Source organism: Limulus polyphemus, unplaced genomic scaffold (assembly GCF_000517525.1).
Source record: "Limulus polyphemus unplaced genomic scaffold, Limulus_polyphemus-2.1.2 Scaffold4, whole genome shotgun sequence".
Taxonomy (NCBI): domain Eukaryota; kingdom Metazoa; phylum Arthropoda; class Merostomata; order Xiphosura; family Limulidae; genus Limulus; species Limulus polyphemus.
Window position 1 is genome coordinate 1,419,699 of NW_013665614.1, and position 21,087 is coordinate 1,440,785.

Below are 21,087 nucleotides of genomic sequence, written 5' to 3' on the forward strand. Positions count from 1 at the left end.
ATGGAGCTTGATTCTTAGCGGTGTAACTATAACGTCAAGTAGGTCTTTGTGTTTCTTTGCGCACCGTCAAACAATGTTGTTCCGAAATTATTTTTGAAATCTGCCTCTCAACTGTTAGAGAACGCTTTTGAGAGAGATGTCTTTGCGCACCGTCAAACAATGTTGTTCCGAAATATTTTTGAAATCTGCCTCTCAACTGTTAGAGAACGCTTTTGAGAGAGATGTCTTTGCGCACCGTCAAACAATGTTGTTCCGAAATATTTTTGAAATCTGCCACTCAACTGTTAGAGAACGCTTTTGAGAGAGATGTCATAATACGGCCCGCACTTCTAGGTATGAAACAAATACGTGGTAATATATGAAAGAAGGAAGATTAAAGTTGTTGTATAATAAATACAACATTATCAATCACTTCTTCGAAATGGGCTTTACTTAAGACTGGTAATTTTATTTAATTACACTTTCACTCACCAGAGCATCACAGCTCTTAAGTTTGGGTACCAATAAATAGTAGCATAAAACGTGAAAAGCTGCTTCATCATGCCAATTGAAAATTTAGAAGAAGAAAGTTTGAAGAAAAATCCAAATTTAGAAATAGCTCAACAGAAATTCTTTTTAACACTAGACGAAAACAAAAATGATGCAAAACTGAAAGATGATTTATTGAATGCGATGAAGGAGAACAGTAAGTTAAAGCCTAACTTTTAAAACACTGCCTTTCTTCTCAGTTGATTCGTATTCACAATTTGTATAATATTATTGTAGTCTACTTTTATAGGGAGTCAGACTTTAGTAAACTTAAGATGAAAAATATTTGGCGTAATGTTAGTGTACAGTCGACACATGTATATTGTATAAGTTAAACTTGATTTTTCTCATGTTACTACCGAGTATAGCGTATAAGTATAGACATAGGCCTAACTGAGATATATACAACTTATAACAAGAAAAATCTTATTTTGCCCAAGTTTGTTTTCTAATATAAAGATTTTTATTTAAATTTTAAGTCTATTGTAACAGTTAATTACCCCAAGCCTAGGATTTCTGATGTTCAACCACGGATCATGTTAGACTCAAAATTTAACTTTTTAGGGAGAAGTCACTTCTCCCTACATGATATATTTCAACACAGAGAGGTGTGGAACTTGGAATGACAAGGAGACGTGGGAGAGATGATGTGGAAAATACAAGGATGAGTTGTCAATATGGCTCTTTTTTGAACGATTGAAATAAATGAAATTTTGTGTTATTTTTCTCATTGTGTTACATGGAAAAAATGAATCAACTAGTTATATGAAGACAGTCATGATTTTTTAAAATGTTTTCCATGGAGTTTAATTTTGTCATCATCATAATTTTTGATATCTCAGAACTTGGTTTTACGGGAGTGGTCACGTAACCACATTTGCAGTGGCATAATTTATCTCTTGATTAACTGTAGGAAAAGTACTTAACAAGTCTGATTTATGGTTAATAAAACTGTGTGCCTTGTTTTATTTTGTTAATTAACCTTTGTTTTTATATGCATATTTACTAATTGTTATATTCTTCTGTAATTCTCATTTTTACATCAGTTTGGCTTTATTTTAATTATTGGTCTAGATTGATACATTTGATGGAAAATAAAGTCTGATAATGAACAGTAGAGCCTTAGCAACAATTGTAAGCATCTTTAATGAATGTTTTGGAGTTAGACATATTCAGCAAATCCATGAAAATAGCAAATTTAACAATCTTTAGTATAATTACTAATATAAAAATATACAATGAATAGTGTTATGATATTATAAAATATTCAATTTAAAAAAAAAGAGCTATTTGAATAAAGCGATAATGAATGAGTTTGAATTTCTATTGAGGCTTGGATTTTCATTCATATGTAGACTTTCCTTTATCAACAATTTGTGATCATTACATCCAGATTATTGTTTAGCACAGCAGTTGTTTTTGTTAATTGACTAGTTTTGAACCCTGGAAATAATAATAACTATTTACTAGATTTGATGAATTCAAGAAATGTGGGAACTTGAAATTTTGACATGTTCTACGGTAATTCATGTATGCTGAATCCAAAAATGATATCCATTTTTCTTCATAACTTACAGATTTTTCACAAAACATGTTAACACAATACATAAAAGAAAGACCACAACATGTAGTTTTGAGATTAAAAGATGTAGCTTTCACAAAAAAAATCAGGATGAATGAGAATGCATATTCATTTGACATAAATTTTCTTCTCTTTCCTTCAGTTTGTTTGTATTTTTGTTACCAAACATAAAAAAAATGTTTGTTGTGGTAAATGAAATGATAATTTGATCTAAGTAAGAGTGTTTTTTTCTTTCTGATTTGTAAAAAATCCTTACGTGATAGAAAAAAAAAGAATATTATTTGTGAAATCAGTGTAGCTGAATTATGGAAAATCCATTATTAAAACCAAAACAACTAATATGAAGTATAAATTTGCAGGCCTGTAATTAAACAGTGCCAGTAACTATAAATTAGAAATCATTCACATGCATAAACATGTACAATTCCAACATACTGCCCCACAGTGGTATGTCTGCAGACTTGTACCACTAGAAACTGGGTTTCAATACCCGTGGTGGGCAGAGCACAGATAGGCCTTTGTGCTTAATAACAAAAAACAACATACTACAGAGTTGTTTTATACTTTTCCATATTTTGTAGATTAGGCACTCATTCAATAAGAAAATATTAACAAAATATAAAATATGAGTTAGAAACATATGTAGTTTAAACATCCCTTCTATAATGGATTTGATACTTGTAACTTGATTTATATCACAGAGGTGCTATAACTGGAGACTTTTCAACAAGCGTTAACGTGATTCAGATAAAATTATCAAAATATTAGATGACTTCAAAATCAAACCCATGTAGGTCTCGTACATTATTATGAGCCCCCCCCCCTCCCTATCATGGTCTGTGCTAATATTGGGACATATTTATAAACTGCATTGTTTAACACATCACTTTAATTATATATAATATTCCGTGTTTAAAAATTTCACTAACTCAATGTGATGTTATATTGCTCTCTCTTTTTACATTGTCAGTATGAAATGATGGTACTATTAAATGTTTTGCATAATGTGTTTAATGGAATTGTGTGAGACTTTGAATAATTGTATCAGAATAAATAGTTTATAATTCTGAGTGATGTATCAGTATGAAGAAATTCAGGATCTTCGTACTGTACTGTTGAAGGGACAGTCACTAAAAAAAATGAAGATCTTGTATGGTTTTATCATTTATATTGTTATTATATTTCCATTTTTTTCACCACTTCAAACAATTTATGGACCTGTAAGGAATCCTTATTTATTAGGAATAGTTTTCACACTCCTGGATGTTTGTTATTGTTGGGATGAAAACGAGTTATTTTGTATACTAAACACATATCTAACAGCTATGCCATAACTGAACATGACTTGAAGGTAAATTTAAAAAATAAAATTGAAATTTGACAGTTTTCCAATGTTATCTTGTTAAATTGCCATACTCAGCATTTTTCATTTAATTTTTTGTATGAATTGTTTACATCCAAAGCTTTTAGTTTAATTATTGATGGCATTCCTTAGGGCCCAAAGCATCTTTTTTGATGATTGTGTTCTACATGTTACAATTTGAGCTACTGTGATAATCGTTTAACTTGTAAAATGTTATTACCAATACCACTATACATTTGAAATATGAAAATGAAACTTAAGTGTTACAAAAATAATTGCATTCATTATTAATATAAAGTTTTCTGTTAATTGTTTTTGTAAGAAGTTACTAAGTGCTTAATTTATCAAAAGATTTTACACAAATTAGGCAGCATTTGTTAGATGCCTAAAAACCAAGTGGGTTAACAAAATCATTATTTCACAAATTTCATTTACATTACAGTTAACATTTGCTACAAAATTTTCTTAAGAATAATTAAAGTAATTCTTCAGAATCATGTACACATAGGTTTTAAAAATCAAACTACAGATTGATTGGAGGACTTGTGATTATATTGTATTAAATCATGTGGGTACCTTTACTGTTATGAATGTCTTTTAACGATACACTCAATAATATTCCACAATTATTGTTTGATTTAAGTTTGTTTCAATCAATATACTATTCAAAAACTGTGAAATAATCTGTATGTAAGTGTCGATAGCATTTAAAAACATTAAGTGAATAATTAAATAAGGTGGTAGTGCATATACTCATTCATTGAGAATTATTTAAGCACATGTTAATTTTAATATACAGTGCTAAACTTTTATCAGTGTATGTACATTTTTAAGTTGTCTTTTTTGTTGGGGTTTAAAACTGCTTTGAGTGGAATAGCTCTGAAATGTGGTTATTTTAAATTATTTAGGACAGGCTGTGATTGGAAACCTTTGGTTTTTAACTTTCTACATGGGTCAAAGGCCATGTCATCGCGTTTGTTGATTCACATTCAAACTTTTATTGAATTACTTTTTTATGAATTTATGTCATTAAGTTTGGTATCAAACTGTAGATTATAATTCAAGTTTTAGTATTATATATTATTTAATTTCTTAATTTAAAAGTAAATATTAAAAAACATACCTATACAACAATTTATGTGCAGCACTGGTTTAAATTAGATGTTTTTGATGTCAAAATACAAATTCTATAGTTTTGTACAAATTAGGAACTCAAATTACTGATATTGATAAGCTATAATATAAAATAAGAACCTCCTATCTCTTCTATTTGCTGAGATATCGTTCATGTACTGAACAAAATGCAGTGGCCCAGCTCATCTCTTTCAATTTTTGGAAATGGTCCCTTATGTAAACATAGTTCTATATATGATGTGAAAAATCAGTCAAAAGCACAGAATATTCCCATAGTGGCTTTCTCAGCCATTTTAAAGTTTTAGGATCCCATATTGTTCTTTCGAATCAAGATTTCAAGGAGGTCGGTTGTGTCTTTAGTCTGCTCGAAATTTGATATTTTTTAGACCAAAATACATCTTAGTTACTAAGCTTGATAAATTATAGTGGAATTCTATAGTAATTTATGATCTTTTTTGGTTATTCAAATGTAGATATAATATATAAAACCTAAAAAAAAACTTATTTCATTTCATATCCTCCTTGTGCAAAATTTCTTAAGGCTTAGCAAGCTACATCAAGCAGTAACCGAGTACAAAGGTCAAAACTAGAAGAAATAATTGTTCGCTTTACTTATTGTTCAATGTTTCAAGAAAAATAAGTTTAAGAACATATTTCTAAATAACAATAATCTATATATATAATGTATAATAATTGAAATGTGACTATTTTACAAAATACTAGTCCACTAAAACAACTAAGTCAGGTCAATTTTATATTATTGGATATGGTAACATGAGTGCACGTGTACCACATCTTTGTAACTTCTGTACTGTTAGCCAGGCATAGCTGAAAGGTCAATATTATGGAAATTATATATAAATGTATAATGTTATGAGATTTAAGCTATTTAGTCTAAACATTTATGTTTTCATGTTATAATTTGTAGTCATTCTAAAACGAAAAAGGCATAATTTTTATTTATTTCCTAATTTTTTATGGTGGTTATGAGATTGGTCAAATCGACCAAATCCATACAGATATTTGTTAGTGAAAATAACAGATAAAAATATAAATATTTTTCTTACAAAATGTTTGATAACTATCTGGACATTATAAGGATTTCATATGTGAAACTTGTAAATTTTCTGATGCATAAAAGTATTTTTAATCTTAAAATGAAAATTACTGTGCATGTTGGATAGGCAACATGCGAAATGAAAAAAAAAGGCACGAGAAAAACATTGCTTTAGAAAAAAATCAAAATTAAATATCTTATTTTTCAAAAACTACATACTTATAGGACCTTTCATCTCAAATTTAAAAGAATTTCATCCACATAGTTTCATTTATGTAAAGAACTTTACAATGTAAGTAGGTCATAGTCAAAGCATTAAGCAACATATAGTTTAAGAAGCATTATCAGCACTGCCATTATGGTTTCACACATATTAAGTAAAGTATCTGATCACACATTGTACTTAGTGCTCCCACAATTGCTAGTAACATATCAAGTAAGCAATTATACAGAGTTGAATTACATTTGCATTGTTAAAAAAATGATTGAATAACTTTTTTACAATTTTTTAAATTTGTTGTTTTGTATATTTTTGATTACTTTAATATTACTTCTGAAAGAAATTAACAAATGTCATTTTTGTGTAAGTAACAAATTATAATTTATTATTTTGGTCAAATGAGTTAAGCAGCATAAGAAAATAGAGTCCAGTGTCACGAATTTATATGAGAAGACAAATTTATTGACTTTTAAGTTCGATAACTTGGAAACAAAGCAACTTATAAATTAAAATAAAGTAGATGTTATTGTGAAAATATCCTGTATCATTGCAGACATGGCTCCATTTTATGAAGAGGTATGTAAAGACCTTGGATGGACAATAGACAAAAAGCTGTTGGCTAAGATGAAAACAGCTAATGAGGAAAAGTTAAAGAGTTTGGAGGAAGCAATAGAAGATGCTGAGAAGAACTTGGGTGAGATGGAAGTGAGAGACACCAACCTGGCAAAAGCTGAATATCTAAGTGCTATTGGAGACAAGGTATAAAATCTATTGTTGCTATGTTACTTGTAGTAATTTAAATAGAACTAAAACATAATGAAATTTATAACTTGATGTGTTTTTTTTTACCTTACAGTTGAATTATACTGAAAAAATAGTTATATATTCTTAGCCAGTGAAGGCAAAATAGTAATCTCAGGCATGTCACAAAAACTATTTGAGCTCATGCCCTTTGACATTTTTGCATATATAAGTGTTTTATTTTGACATGCGGTGAAATTAGTTCAAGGTTTGTCACAGTGGCATTATCATAGTGCACAGTTTTATTATTGATAAAAAAAACAAAAAAACATTATGTTGCATTAACTTATCTTTCAAAATATTAAGTTACCTTTTGTCTTTAATATAAATAAAATTGTGAGAAGTGCTATTCACTAAAACCAGTAAATTAACTTGAAGTTAATAAATCATTACTAACAAGGAAAAATCACTTTTTATTTAGTTCAATGTGGTCATAATTTTAATTGGAATAAATATTTTTTTAAAGTATGAAGAATGTAGCAAAACTGTACTTTTAAGGTCACTTGTACTTTATTAAAAGTATCATTGCAGCTTATATATAGAGAATAATGTTGTGTGTGTAAAGTGAAGGAAACCAGAGTATGTTTAAAAACAAATTATGAATGATAGAAGGTGCATGTGATACGCATTTTTCATATATATCAGGTAGCTAAAGAAATGTGAATCATTTTATATAACATTGAAAAAATATTGTTTTGTTGGTGCTAGCAATGATAAAGATGCAATTTTGTATACACTGTGTCACAAAATTAATTAAAAGAAATTTGAAACACTGGTTAATATCTGTATGTATCTAAACTATCATCATTAAAGTATAATAATGGCAGATTCAGATAGTTTCTACACATGCACTATGAAGTAATTGTTTTAAATTATTGCCTTTAGGAAGCAGCATTAACTGCTTTTCGCAAGACATACGAAAAGACAGTGTCTTTAGGCCACAGGTTGGACCTGTTGTTTCACTTGATCAGAATTGGTCTTTTCTACATGGACCATGATCTGATTACTCGTAACATTGATAAAGCCAAAAGGTAAGTTTTCTTAAAGTTAGTTAGATAATGACAGATTTCTGTATATCATTGCATTTACTGTTTGTTTTTTAATCATTATGAAAATTCTTGTGAAGCCGTCTCTCGTAAATACATTGTTTCAGTCCTCAGTTTTGAATTACTATATATTGATGTCAAAGGTTTTCAGTGTTATACATTTTTTTACTAAGAATTGTATACATTTTGAATTTAGAGTTATACATGCTCATATAATTTAATTAGATAATAAACAAATGTAATGTAAAAATATTTGGCCATTATAAATTCTTACTTGTACTCTGTACTATGGCCATATTATTGTTGAGATTTGACTTTTGCACCTGTACAAGTTTAATGAGAAGCTTGCACAGTTTTTAGTGCAATATTACATTTCAGTATGAAAAGGTTAATCTGGAAATTGTTATGTATAATCATCCAGCTGCTATACCATATTAACTTTATTAAACTTCTGTATGAAAAATGTTACCACAGAAGTAAGAACAGTCTTGAAGTATCTTAAACCATTCAGCTGACATTCTGTTTTGAAGATATTCAGACATTTTATACACTAAGTGAAAAAATTTTTCAAAAGAGGAATCAAACACTAGTTAGAATTGGAAACTTTTAAATAATAATTTGTATAGATCTTAAGAAAAGTAGTGAAGACACTTTGTTAATGTTATGAAATAATGCTGACATATACATTTCCTAGTCTTATTGAAGAAGGAGGAGACTGGGATCGTCGAAACAGGCTCAAAGTTTATCAAGGTGTTTATTGTTTTGCTATAAGAGACTTCAAAGGAGCAGCTAACTATTTCCTTGACACTGTGTCAACTTTTACTTGCTATGAATTAATGAACTACCAGACGTTTGTCACTTATGCTGTACTGTGTAGTGTGATTGCTTTACCTCGGGTGGATCTGAGAGAAAAAGTAAGATTTTATCATTAGTTTGTTACATAATTATTTGTTGTAGAGAAAAATTGGTTTGGTTATGTTGAGAATTTTCACTAGTTACATTTACACAGTTGATTTTATGACTAACACCATTTAATTCAGTTAAAATGTTAAAGTGGAACTATGAGAAAAGGGGGTCTTTTTGCATAACAGCACACAAATCAAATGTGTTTTGGTACTGCTGTAGAATAGATTAATACTTATTGGATTTTAAGTATACCTCTGCAAACTTCATGGGAATCTTGCTCCTATTTAGGGGTAGGGCACATATTGTTGGTGTATTCATGTTTTTGTTGGTTAGTGCTATCTCAGAGGTGAGCATTGATATATGTAATAGATAAGTCTTTGCAATTGTTATATAACCTTTGCAGTCTAGAGGCAATATATTGCCATTACTGAATTTGCATCCACAATAATTAACTTGTCAATATTTGTAAAACACAGACACTTCAAACAAAATGATAACCATTAAACATTTTTGAACTTAGACTTGATTTTTCATTAAATCTCAAATTCATAATAGAATAACAACAACTACATAACATAGCTATATATTGTGTTGTTATACAATACAGCTGTAACCAGTGACCTGAAGAGTAGATATCTCACAGGATTCTCTATTGACTATGCATGTTCCGTGACTCAAAATCCATTGGTATTTCACTCTTATTCTTGCATTAATCTTGTTAATTTCACATAATAAGTAATAGTCCCAGGAAAATAATTTAAAATATTAACATTTAGTTATTTTTTTTTTATATTTTTGTACATCCATATTTATTTTTGAGCATTTCATTCAAACTAACATAACATATGCATTTATGAACAGCAACTAATACAGTTACAGGCTTAATAATGTCATTTGCTTGCCCATTTTATTGAAAAAGATTTTGCAGTTAAATATTCTGTGTATCATTAAAACTAATATGAATATATTGTACTTGTCTTAACTCATTCTAAATCTGAATTATAAAGGTTACTTCTGTACTCCTTTTGGAACTTATCTATATCTGTTTCAAAATGACTCCCTTTCTAATCTCCAAGGTCATTCCCAGGCAAGATCCATTGTAAACTTTCATAGTTTCAAATTACCAATGGGTGTTTCTCTAAAGTGAAAACCAGCTGTCAAAGTAATTATTTTAGCAAAATAAAGAAGTAAGAACAGAGGAACCTGTAAATTTATATTCTTTATGTAGTGCACACACATATACAAGAAAAATAGGTATAGTTGAATTATTTGAAGGCATGTGACCAAAGAGTGACTTCTGATGTAATAACTAAAAATTGAAAAGTTTACAATTTATATATGGAAATAGTTATATGGCAAGTAGATGGTGAAGGAAATAATTCCAGCTTTTAGAAGTAATTTTGGAACTTTCTAGCTTTAAAAGTTTAAGAAAACAAAGTACACTTAACTGAATTTTACAGTTTTTGACACCACATATTAAAAAATTCACTGTTTTGAAACTGTTTCAGCTAGAAATAAGCAACAAATGTACAAACCACGCATGCATCTATATTTTTTATGATGACAGTTTTTTTTCTATACTAAAAAATTTATATATTTCTACTATCTAAATGAAAATTAGAAATATATCAAACAAATCAAAATTAGAAGTAGTCTTAACACATGTAACAGCTAGACTTTCAACAGTTTAAACTACTGCTGTATGGGTAACGGCTGTCATAGAAGCAGGCATTTTGTCTTTGTAAAATCTGGAATTTCCATGCTTTGTTTATTAAATTGTTCTGTAGGTACTGGCCAACATGGATACCAAACAAATCAAAATTAGTAGTAGTCTTGACACATGTAACAGCTAGACTTTCAACATTTTGTAGTTTAAACTACTGCTGTATGGGTAACAACTGTCCTAGAACCAGGCATTTTGTCTTTGTAAAATCTGGAATTTCCATGCCTTGTTTATTAAATTGTTCTGTAGGTACTGGCCAACATGGAAAACCTTCAAACAGGTTGAATTAAGAAAGGATTGCTGTAGCCAGCTGGTCAGGAATTGTGAAACAATTTTTGAATGTTATAATGTGTAAAAAAATAAACATGTTTTAAGTGTTGTAGCATGCTAAACATACAACTAATATCATTAACATATAAGTGGTTAATAGTAAAATGAAGTAAACATGCACTGTTATAATCTTGTTTAAATCACCTTACAATTATGAACCAGTAAACTGTCAGATCAAACAGATTCTGAAGTGTTGTGATTTATACAAATCATGAAACGCACAAAATAAATCAAGTTACAAACAGTGATCTGTTAAAAGTATTCATTTACAAAATGTATGTTGATTATGTAAAAAAATAGAGTAAAATTTTTGTTAATTAAAAATAAATTAAGTAGTTAGAATTGTCATTTTTAAGTGTTAAACTTTTAATGGAAAATAAAAAAAACATCTCATACCTATATATTTACTCTATTAACATGTGACAATTTAATTTTTTCTCTATTTAATCAAATTTAAACTTACTTTATAGCTGTTTTCAAAGCTGTGTTTTATCAGTAAATGATCTAACTACTTGGTGTGTCACCAATACAAGTTTTCGACCGAGGTCTGTATAAAAACTAAGGGAAGAGGGTTGAAAATCAAGAAATGGATAATATATTCTCAAGGGGTTACAGGTTCCTTAGTAAAAATAGTTATTCTTTGGGATGGGCAGAAAAAAAAATTGACTAGCAGGTTTTGTTTTGTTTACAGGCAAAAGTGTTTGCAGTTGTGCAGAAATAAGAGCCAAAAAATGATAAAATATCAATTCTAAAATATTTGAGATAAAGTTGTTTAAAAGAGTCAGAATTAACATATGAAATTGCCTTAAAAATATATATAGGGTGAAAATATATGAATAGCTAGAGGAAATCCTGTTTTCACTTGAAGAAATACTGTTTTCAGGTACACTAATTTAGGATTTAATTCTAAGGTATTGTAGGTGAAAATGTATCATACATAAATAGTACAAAACCTATAACAAACTTAGTAGTATTTTGTGGGTATCTCTACATATTTTCACAAGTCTACTGTATTAAAACTAATTTTCTTTGATTAAGATAAACATGTTACATTGTGACATTTTCAAACAACAAATTTTAATATGAGGTTGTTAAACTTTATTATCCTTAAAATATAATCATTAAAATATTAAGAAAAGACTAGTTTTGGCTATAGATCAGTATCATGTTTTGAATACTTTTTTCATTCTTGGAAATATAAATATTTTTCAAAATGTACAAAAATCAATATGTGATATTTGACAAACAATATTGGTGTTCATAAAACAAATAAAATAACGAAATGTTAAAACTGACTAGATGGAATACTTTCATTAAACATTTTTCAAAACAAGGAATTTGTGTGTCTTTAAATTATGTTAAATGTTGTTAGAAGTCCATACTTTACAAAACTCTTACTCAAAATTGACGATCCAGGATATTGTAAGGAAGGGGGGGTCTCCAACAAGTCTTCAATTAGCACTACTGATGAAATATATCCCTTTCATTGTTTACTTTACTTATAACTATTCACTACTGGTAACTTTACTAATAAAGTTAACTAGAAAGCTTCTAAAAGTCATTATGAGTAACTTGGTTGGATTACAATTCAGAAATTTCAAAGCTTATATCTTTATTTCTTGGCATGTGAATGATATGAATATAAATACAGCTGAAACCAAACATTTTGATTTTTGTAATTAAAATTAAATAGCTAAATTTTGAAAGAAATAAAGTGTACATCTAAATTTATATTTTAGCATTTGTAAACAAGTTGCTTTTTTTTCAAATTATTAAGTTATGGAACTAAAATAGGTGGGAGGGATCTGGACCCTACCCATAATTTGTGCCTGCTTATACAACATTAACCCATTCACTGCAGCTGGGACGTATATTTCTAAGTGCACTGGGAAATATACATTCCAGCTGTAGTGAAAGGGTTAAAGAATACAGTTATGATATAAAGAAATAGAAAATAACACAGTCTAAAAAGCAGTAAATTTACACTTTATTTAACACTTAAGTAACCAGAGAGTTGGCAGTGAGTGCTGCCAGCCAGCTACCTTCCATCTTGTTGGCAGTTCAAATTTAGTGACAGTAGCAGATGGCTTTAATAGATTTTTGATAACAAAGACAGGACGAGCAAATCTAGTGGCATTGGGAATTGAACCCGAGACCCTCGAATCATGAAGCATCCTCCCCTACCCAGCCATTATGTAGCTTTGTGCTTAACAACAAACAAACTTACTGGCAACATTTCAATTATTACATGGATAGTTGGAATAATTGTAAATCCTAATTTTCATTAGCTTGAGACAGTAATTAATGCAACCATTGGTCATAGATAATTGATTAAATCACCCAGCTCTACTCCTATGGCACATTATATGTGCAATTATGAGAACAAATAAAAGTACACAAGCAAGAGTGAAAATGGCTTCTTTTTTTTTTTACAAACATGGAATCAAGATGTTTGTTGCATTGGATTTATTGGAGATGTGTTTATTATTTTAATATTATTACATAAATCTAGCAAACAACATTTTTTATATGTAAACTTTACATTGATGAAAAAACTATATAAATAGATGTTTTTGTTACAAAAACTACTGCCCAAATATGTTTGAATTGGATAATTGATTTAAATTATAGAACATCAGATGACATTTTGTTTTTCCCCATATATCTCATGCGTTTAATAGAGTGAATGAGATTATTTCAGTTAAACTATTGATAGCCTTATCTTAAAGTTGAGTGATTTTAGAACTTGCACTTAAGAACACTGTTTTGTCATTAGGTGGATTTTGAAACTGTACTGGATTTATTGTGTACAAAGCTAAAACAAAATTCAAAGAAATTATTATTTAGTTTGTGATAAATGTGATACTATACTGCATAAGCCTAATAATTTTAATCACACTTATTATGGTCTTCATGAAAAACGATGTTAAAGGGTGTTTTACTAACACTTTGTTGTGCATCTCCTTCCAACTTTCACTCAGTATTCAAAATCACCTGCTATTCAATATATGTAGTATTAATTTAAATAGTACTTATTCCATTCAGCCATGAGACATCGAGTCTTGTAGTATATATTACATAAGGTGACAAAGCATGATCTTTAAATTCAGCAATTCTCACTCTGTGGTCCATGAACCATTGATGGTTTGTGAGTTCTATACGGGTGGTCTGTGGAAAAGTTTCATGATTATGGAAAAGGGACACCAAAGCAAAAAACAAAAGTTTGACCACTTTTTTTAGTCAGTAATAAGTGGGATTTACATCACAGTGAGACCAATAGTAATACTTATCACATTCAAGTTACTCTTAATTTTAGAAAGGAGTTATCTCTAAAAGCTCATGAATAGAAAGAACATAGTTAATTGATCCCAACAAGCACAATGTACTTTGCTACTAGAGAGTATAGTGCCTTATGTATTTTTAATGTAAATCTACCATTAAAGTTCTGTTTGAATGTGATACATCACACATATCTATAATATTTTATCTTTCTATGTTGTATATTTAAAAACCATCATGAAATATTGCTAAAATTAAAGTACAATGATGGCAAATGAACACTTATGACTGCACAGTCATACCTTGTTATCAAACTACATATCTTGGATGTTTTATAATTTCTTGTTTACTGTAAGCTCATACATGTTCTAATTGTAGCTGTAATGGTAATATTTTTTTCATTATAGGTTGTCAAGGGATCTGAAATTTTAGAAGTTCTTCACAGCACTCCTGATATTAAACAGTACCTGTTTTCTCTATACAACTGCCACTATGAACAGTTTTTCCGCAAACTTGGTAAGTTATTATGCAGATTTTTAATGAAAACAAAAAGTATGACAAATGATATTTCAGGTATTATTTAACACTGGGAAATGTGTCTTTGCTTAACTAATATTTTTAGAATTAAAATCCTCTTCTCAAACTACAATTAAATCATAGAATAACAGATTATAAGGTGTAAAAATTTTATATGTTGAAATGTTTAAAAATCTCCACCACAGGACTTCCTTTTTTGTACTGGTACTATGTAAGATGTGCAGCATGTTCAATTTTTCACTTCAGAATAACACCAAAATGTCTTTGAGCTTCAAAAAAAAGCTACGAGTGCCATTGTGAAATTGTATTGGTTGCAGCTTATCTATTATTTTTAATTTTAAATACAAAATTCAACTTTATATTTTTCTCCAGAAAATCCTGAAACTAGAAAATGTTTTATACTTTTGTTATTCTTAACTTAAGTTTATATAAAAAACAGAACTAGGAAAATATGAAATAAAGAATAAGCTCTTTGGGGATGTTACAGATAAGCAATTAAAATGAAATATCCAACATATTTGGTCTTTATATGTGTTATTAGTACCTATTCAGCAATTGAATAGTTGAAATTTACATATTTACCAAGAACAGTATAACCTAAAACCTACTTAGGTACTAGGAAGTTATAAATAACAACAGTTAATTAATAACTTTATAGAATAGTAACAACCCTATAAAGTTTGATTTTCTTTGTAATAATTAATATTGCTTATTAGTAATGTTTTGTGAGCATACATCAATATAATTTTAATATTTTTCAAAGTGTATGATCCTGCTTATGTCAAACAAACAAATCTTGTTATATTTGTAGGAAAATGAAGCCCACTTGTATTCCTATACTTAAATTTGATTTAAACCCAGAATATTAAACTTAAACCTGGAATTTCTTATTTTTGCTTAAGGTGGTAATTTTTTCTAGTAAGCAGCAATTGACCTAAGATCATGGTACAATCTGAAGTGTATCATTTAAATTTTTGGTAATGTGCTATTATATACTTAGACGTCATAGTGTGTTGTTTTAGTAATAGATTTTCTGGACTATGTAATGTTTTTTCAATTAACTAATGATTTTTGTAAAGCTCACGTGGAGGGAGTATTAAGACGTGATCGTTTGTTTTCTCCCCATTATCGATACTACGTGAGAGAGATGAGAATTCTTGCATATACCCAACTGCTGGAGTCATATCGTAGTTTGACCCTTCAGTATATGGCCGATGCCTTTGGAGTTACTGTAGCTTTTATTGACCAGTAAGTTGTTTTTATTTTCTAATATTCATTTGTGCCTAAAAATAAATATACATCATATCATTCCAGTTTGTATTACTGGTGACTTGGGAATTTTAAAATGTACCTTTTTCACATGTTTTGGTATTAACTTTGTATCAAAAAGGGGAAGTTTAAATAATATCTTTCAAATGAAGATCAGTAATGGCCTGGAATTAAGAAAAATAATTTCAAGTAAGTTAGAGTACAAGGTTTTTTTACACCATGCACAGTTATAGCAATTGAGAGACAGTAAGATCTACTGTGCTTTAGCACAGACATATGCTGCTTAAGTTTACATTCACTTCTTCTGTCAAGCTGAATTTAAAAAATATTATTTAGGAAAAAAAAGTGTCTTATAATGAAACTAAGTAAGCATTCTCTCTAACAGTGGAAGACCAGGCAATGGTTGACCTCATTGATTTCCTAAATGATACTCTTTAAATTTAGCACAATTAACAAAAGAATCACTAAACAACTGAAACAGGATTAAAAAAAGAAATGTTCATTAGTTTAATATCACACTTCATTAAACAACAGGATTATTTTGTTTGCATTAATTGCCAGTTGTGTAATTTGTTTTTATACTGATCATTCCCGTGAAGTGAATAAAATTATCTAGTAAATTTCAAATGTAGTGAGAAGTTAATTGGAACAGATAAATCTTTACGGAGAGATTTACTCTTAAGGGCCAATTCATTAATGAAAAGTTAATTTGATCTAGTGAATCATACTTGACTTAAAATATTCTGAAAGGGTGTAAAAAAATCTTGTATACCCCTCATGTTAAAATTTTAATATGAAAACTAAATATCACAAGATTGTTAAGTACAATTCTTTCAGGAGCTGTTTACTTATCGAGAGGTTAATTGAAACTTAAAATTCTCATCAAAAGAGTAAATATCTTCAGGTGATTAATAAAGAAAATCTAAGCAGTTTAAACTGGAAATATTGATATAAATAATCTAAAATATAAACAGATTGAAGTATAAGTTTCACTCATGGAGTTTTTCGTAATAGTTTGTTTTATTTCATTGCCAGGGAGTTGGCTCGATTCATTGCTGCTGGGCGCTTGCATTGCAAGATTGACAAAGTTGGAGGAATTGTTGAGACAAATAGACCAGACAGCAAGAATTATCAGTATCAGGTGAGTACAAATTAACAAGTATTTTTAACCGTATGTTTGGTAGCTTTGTTATGTCCAAATCATACTAATAATATGTGACATTTATATTGTTAAGAAGTTTCAGTGAAGAAACAAATTAAGAAGTTTTAGTTCTTGAAGTTAAGTAGCCAGAAAACATATAATTTATTATCTTGTTATGTGTTCAATTTCTTCTTGATTTATTTTATTAAGCACAGAGAAACTCGCTTGAATTTTGTTGCTTATTTCATTATCGTTATTTATAAGCTGATATTTAAGTGTCAAATTTGGGTCACAGCAAATTATGTGTGTGTGTTTTCTTTAATCACACTGCACTAAAGTTAAATACAGAATGTTCAACAATATATTTGAAACTATTTAAGATAATCGTAATTACTCTTAGTACTATTTTTAAACAGTTCAAATCACATTCACTAGATCTAAGAGTGTTTTGATATTGTAGAGATTTATCACTGGGATATTAATAATATGAATATAATAGCTTTATACTTTGTAACAGATATATAAAACTTACTAAACAGTAATCAAACTGGAAATTTCTATTTGAATAGATTAAATAATTAATAAGTGTAACATTCCTGAACTTTAAACTTTCCAGTAGGGAAGATCAGGTGATAGACATGATGATTCTAGACTGAAATCAAATTAAAATGAAAGTGTCACTGTCAATGCTACTACAGTATTTAATACTACATATATATTGTGCCAAAACATTGTATAAAGATATTGAACAAGCTTCAAACGAGTGGTTATTTAGTCTAATGAAAATTATTTTGAGTACCAATTTAATATTTCCATATTTTCCTCTTTTAAAATGTCTAACCACATTGCTTATTTTGAATTAGAGAAATTAGTTCTACCGATGTTGTTTTATTTAGTTTTTGGACATGTGATGTCTACCTGAAGATTGATAAAGCTTCTTATATTTCATTACATTAGGTATATAATATACAAATAATCTTCACATCACTGAGTTACACTTTCATGTTTGGCCAAGCCAACTGTGAACACTTTTAGAGCTTGCTGACCCCCCTGTTAACTTGTAACAACTGTCTTCATAATAGTAAACCAGAGAGATTACACCATGAAAAGTATGATGTGCAGAAAATCATCCGGTTAAGATTACACTGTCAGTTACTGTGCTTTTTGACACAGTTCAACAAAAGATATTGTTACAGTAACTTCTCCTTGTGGACTGTAATTTTTTTACTATTATTATTAATAGTTGGATCTTGTGAGAAACCTGAAGTTATGTGTGAGTTTTTGTGATGAGATCTCACCACAGGTAACCTAAAGGTACTTGAAGAATAGGTAATATGAATTTTACCAGTTAATTCTTCCTTTTCGTGTAGCAAATGCACTGAATGATCTTCTTATCATAATTGTGTTTTGTGATGAGAAACAAATTTAAGACACAGAGTTAGACCAGCACGAGGGAAGTCCATCTCTTATTAGTAATCCTGGGTGGTAAAGTTCAAATCAACGTACAAGACCAGCTTACTAAAAGTAGTGAACTGTATTGTGTTTGTTGCAAACAGAATTACTTGAAGGGATTATACATGAATAGGTTTAAGGAAGTATTACCTGTACATTAACAAATAAAATTATTCAGATATGTGATACTAAATCTTTGTCTGGTGTAACTGTTTTATTATATGTCAAAGTAGCATTGAAAAATCACTAATACATTAGTGACATAACCTGTTAGGTTTTTTTTCCCTTATCTGTATGGAAGGATATATGAGAATATGCAAATGTTCTGTACACGTAGAGGACTTCAATAGTAAATAGTTGAAAAGTTTGAACATTATAACTGGTGTTCTTCTTTCAAGTATTAATTGCACATCTGCATGTCAAGTTTCAAAATTTAAGTGAAAAGTATTATTGTAATTCTGTTTCAATAATATTTTTCAATCATACACATCTTAAGATTGATATAACTAAAACAAATGAAAATGATGTTCCAACTTTCATTTCTGTGCAGCTCCATGGAGTCTCAACTGTAAATGAGGCATTCATCAATATGTTTTCCTCATTTTAAAGAAACTCGTTATCTTAAAAATATAGAGATCCATGTTATCACTTTCATTCTCTATCAGTGGTTTTATTACTACAGTATGTGGACTTACTATTACTGATGAAACTCAGCTTTGAAAATAGTTAGACAAAGGCTTAAAATGATAGAATAGATTCTAATCTATGTCAGTATATAGCAAATAGTGGTTATTCCACATATTGCTACCTGGAATTCCTGTAGCAGTGAAGTTTCCAACACTTACAAACCACAGATCTGAGAATTATATATATACATGTATATTTTTAACATTTTAGTTGTTTCTGATAGCTGCAGGATTACTGTGGCAACAAACTATTCTGATGTCATAATCCTTTTATATTTAATGTGTTAAGTTTCTTGTATTATAACCACGCAAAAATTTATCTTGACAAAAGTAACAGTGATGCCATTTTAAAAGGTAAGTCTTTTATGAAATGACTTTCAATCAACAAAGTAAAGGTATATAAAGAAATATGACATAACAGCTGAAACTGAATGGAATTATTATAATAAACTTTTGAAAATTTCAAAATATAAAAAAATTATAAGTACTAAATCACATGTATTTTTTTTATAAACTTTGTACCAAGTTTCTTGCAATTTGGCTGAGTATTTCCACCATGAGCATCAGTAATACCCTTCCAGTCTGGAAAGGGGTAAAGTGTTTTTAAGATGGTTATTTCTTTTGTATGTCAAAGTTGATGGATTTGTTTCTTTTGAGTTTACAGTTTGCAAATGAAAAGCTTGAATTAGATTAAAAATAATTTTCATTTTTATTCCAGGCTTGTATCAAACAAGGAGACATTTTGCTGAACAGGATACAGAAGTTAAGCAGGGTTATCAATATTTAATTTCTTATTGTTCTATGATAATCTAAAATTTTTTTTTTCTTACTGAAGTCACTAATTTGACAGTGTTTATGTAATACATTAAAATAAATGTTTTGAATAATTTTATTGTGTCTGCACATTATTGTTCAATTAGTTTCAGTTCACATGATTATAGATTATATAGACTGGAAACTAATTGACAAATATTTTAAAAACGGATCAGTTATTATCTCTTGCACACAGCTGTAACATGATCTCTCATTTTAGGAAAATGTTTGATACAGTTACTTCTGTAGAATTAATTGCAAAATTCTTTTCCTATATTATTAGACTTTGACTAACAAAATTAGTACACAAGCAGTTGGGTCCACTGGTAATTTTAAGTATTAAATTGTGAAAGTGCCTGTAAAGTGGATACTTGATGGAATCAATATCAAAATGCATTTTCACGCAACTAATGCAGAGAGGAAGGAATGTTGCTATTGATTGATTTACATGTTTCATACACACCTGGCAATTTTTTTTTTCATAACATTCTTTGATAAAATCATTTCATATCTCATTTTAAAACAAACTATCTTTTATGATGTACCAGTATTTTTATTTAGAGGCTATAAACTGATATGAGTGTTCACACCATACCTGGATCTGTCTTCTTATTTTTACATTATAGGCAAAAGTCATTTAACTGTCTTGACACAGGCTTGGTCGATTTAACCAATCAAGTGACCTCTCTGCACTTGTTTACAGTCTTTATAGATTTGAGACTACAAACAATTAATATAGTATGTATATCTATACAAACTTTGGCAGTCTTTCAGTAAACATAGAGTATTTGTTTTGAATAGTCTGTGTGCAAAGTAATTTTCATGTTTAAATTAAAAATACTTCAAATTTCATTTGCGTAATCTCTAAAACCTACCAATTACATTTCAAATGTTTATTTTCAGTAAAACTTTATACTTCAGCTGTTATTTTCTCAAGTTTAATTCTATACAAGGTTGGTCAATTGGACTGACCTCTTAACCATAAGAAAAATCTAAATTACCCACCTTTTTTTCTTCTTTCTGAAATGACTTCAACTTGTAACATGAAACTACAATCATTTAGCCTAAGTAACTGTCGATGACACTTAACCCTACTTTTTTTTTTTATCCTAATGGTAGTAATGCACTATAGAACATGCAAAAATCAGACAATTTTTCTGGCTTTCTAACTCATCATCATAGACAGCAGTACATCGATAATTCTACCAATGATTAGCTGC

The 21,087-nt window shown here is 29.1% G+C and overlaps 1 protein-coding gene across 1 annotated transcript; it reads left to right on the forward strand.

Moving 5' to 3' along the window:
* The first annotated feature begins 324 nt into the window (after nt 1-324).
* On the forward strand, nt 325-19,946 carry LOC106471802 (26S proteasome non-ATPase regulatory subunit 6-like). Its single transcript, XM_013932459.2, has 8 exons — nt 325-685; nt 6,438-6,643; nt 7,571-7,716; nt 8,426-8,645; nt 14,377-14,485; nt 15,586-15,754; nt 16,811-16,916; nt 19,773-19,946. The coding sequence occupies exons 1-8, from the start codon at nt 541-543 to the stop codon at nt 19,839-19,841; spliced, it is 1,170 nt and encodes a 389-aa protein (XP_013787913.1). The 5' UTR covers nt 325-540; the 3' UTR covers nt 19,842-19,946.
* Nucleotides 19,947-21,087: the final 1,141 nt, after the last annotated feature.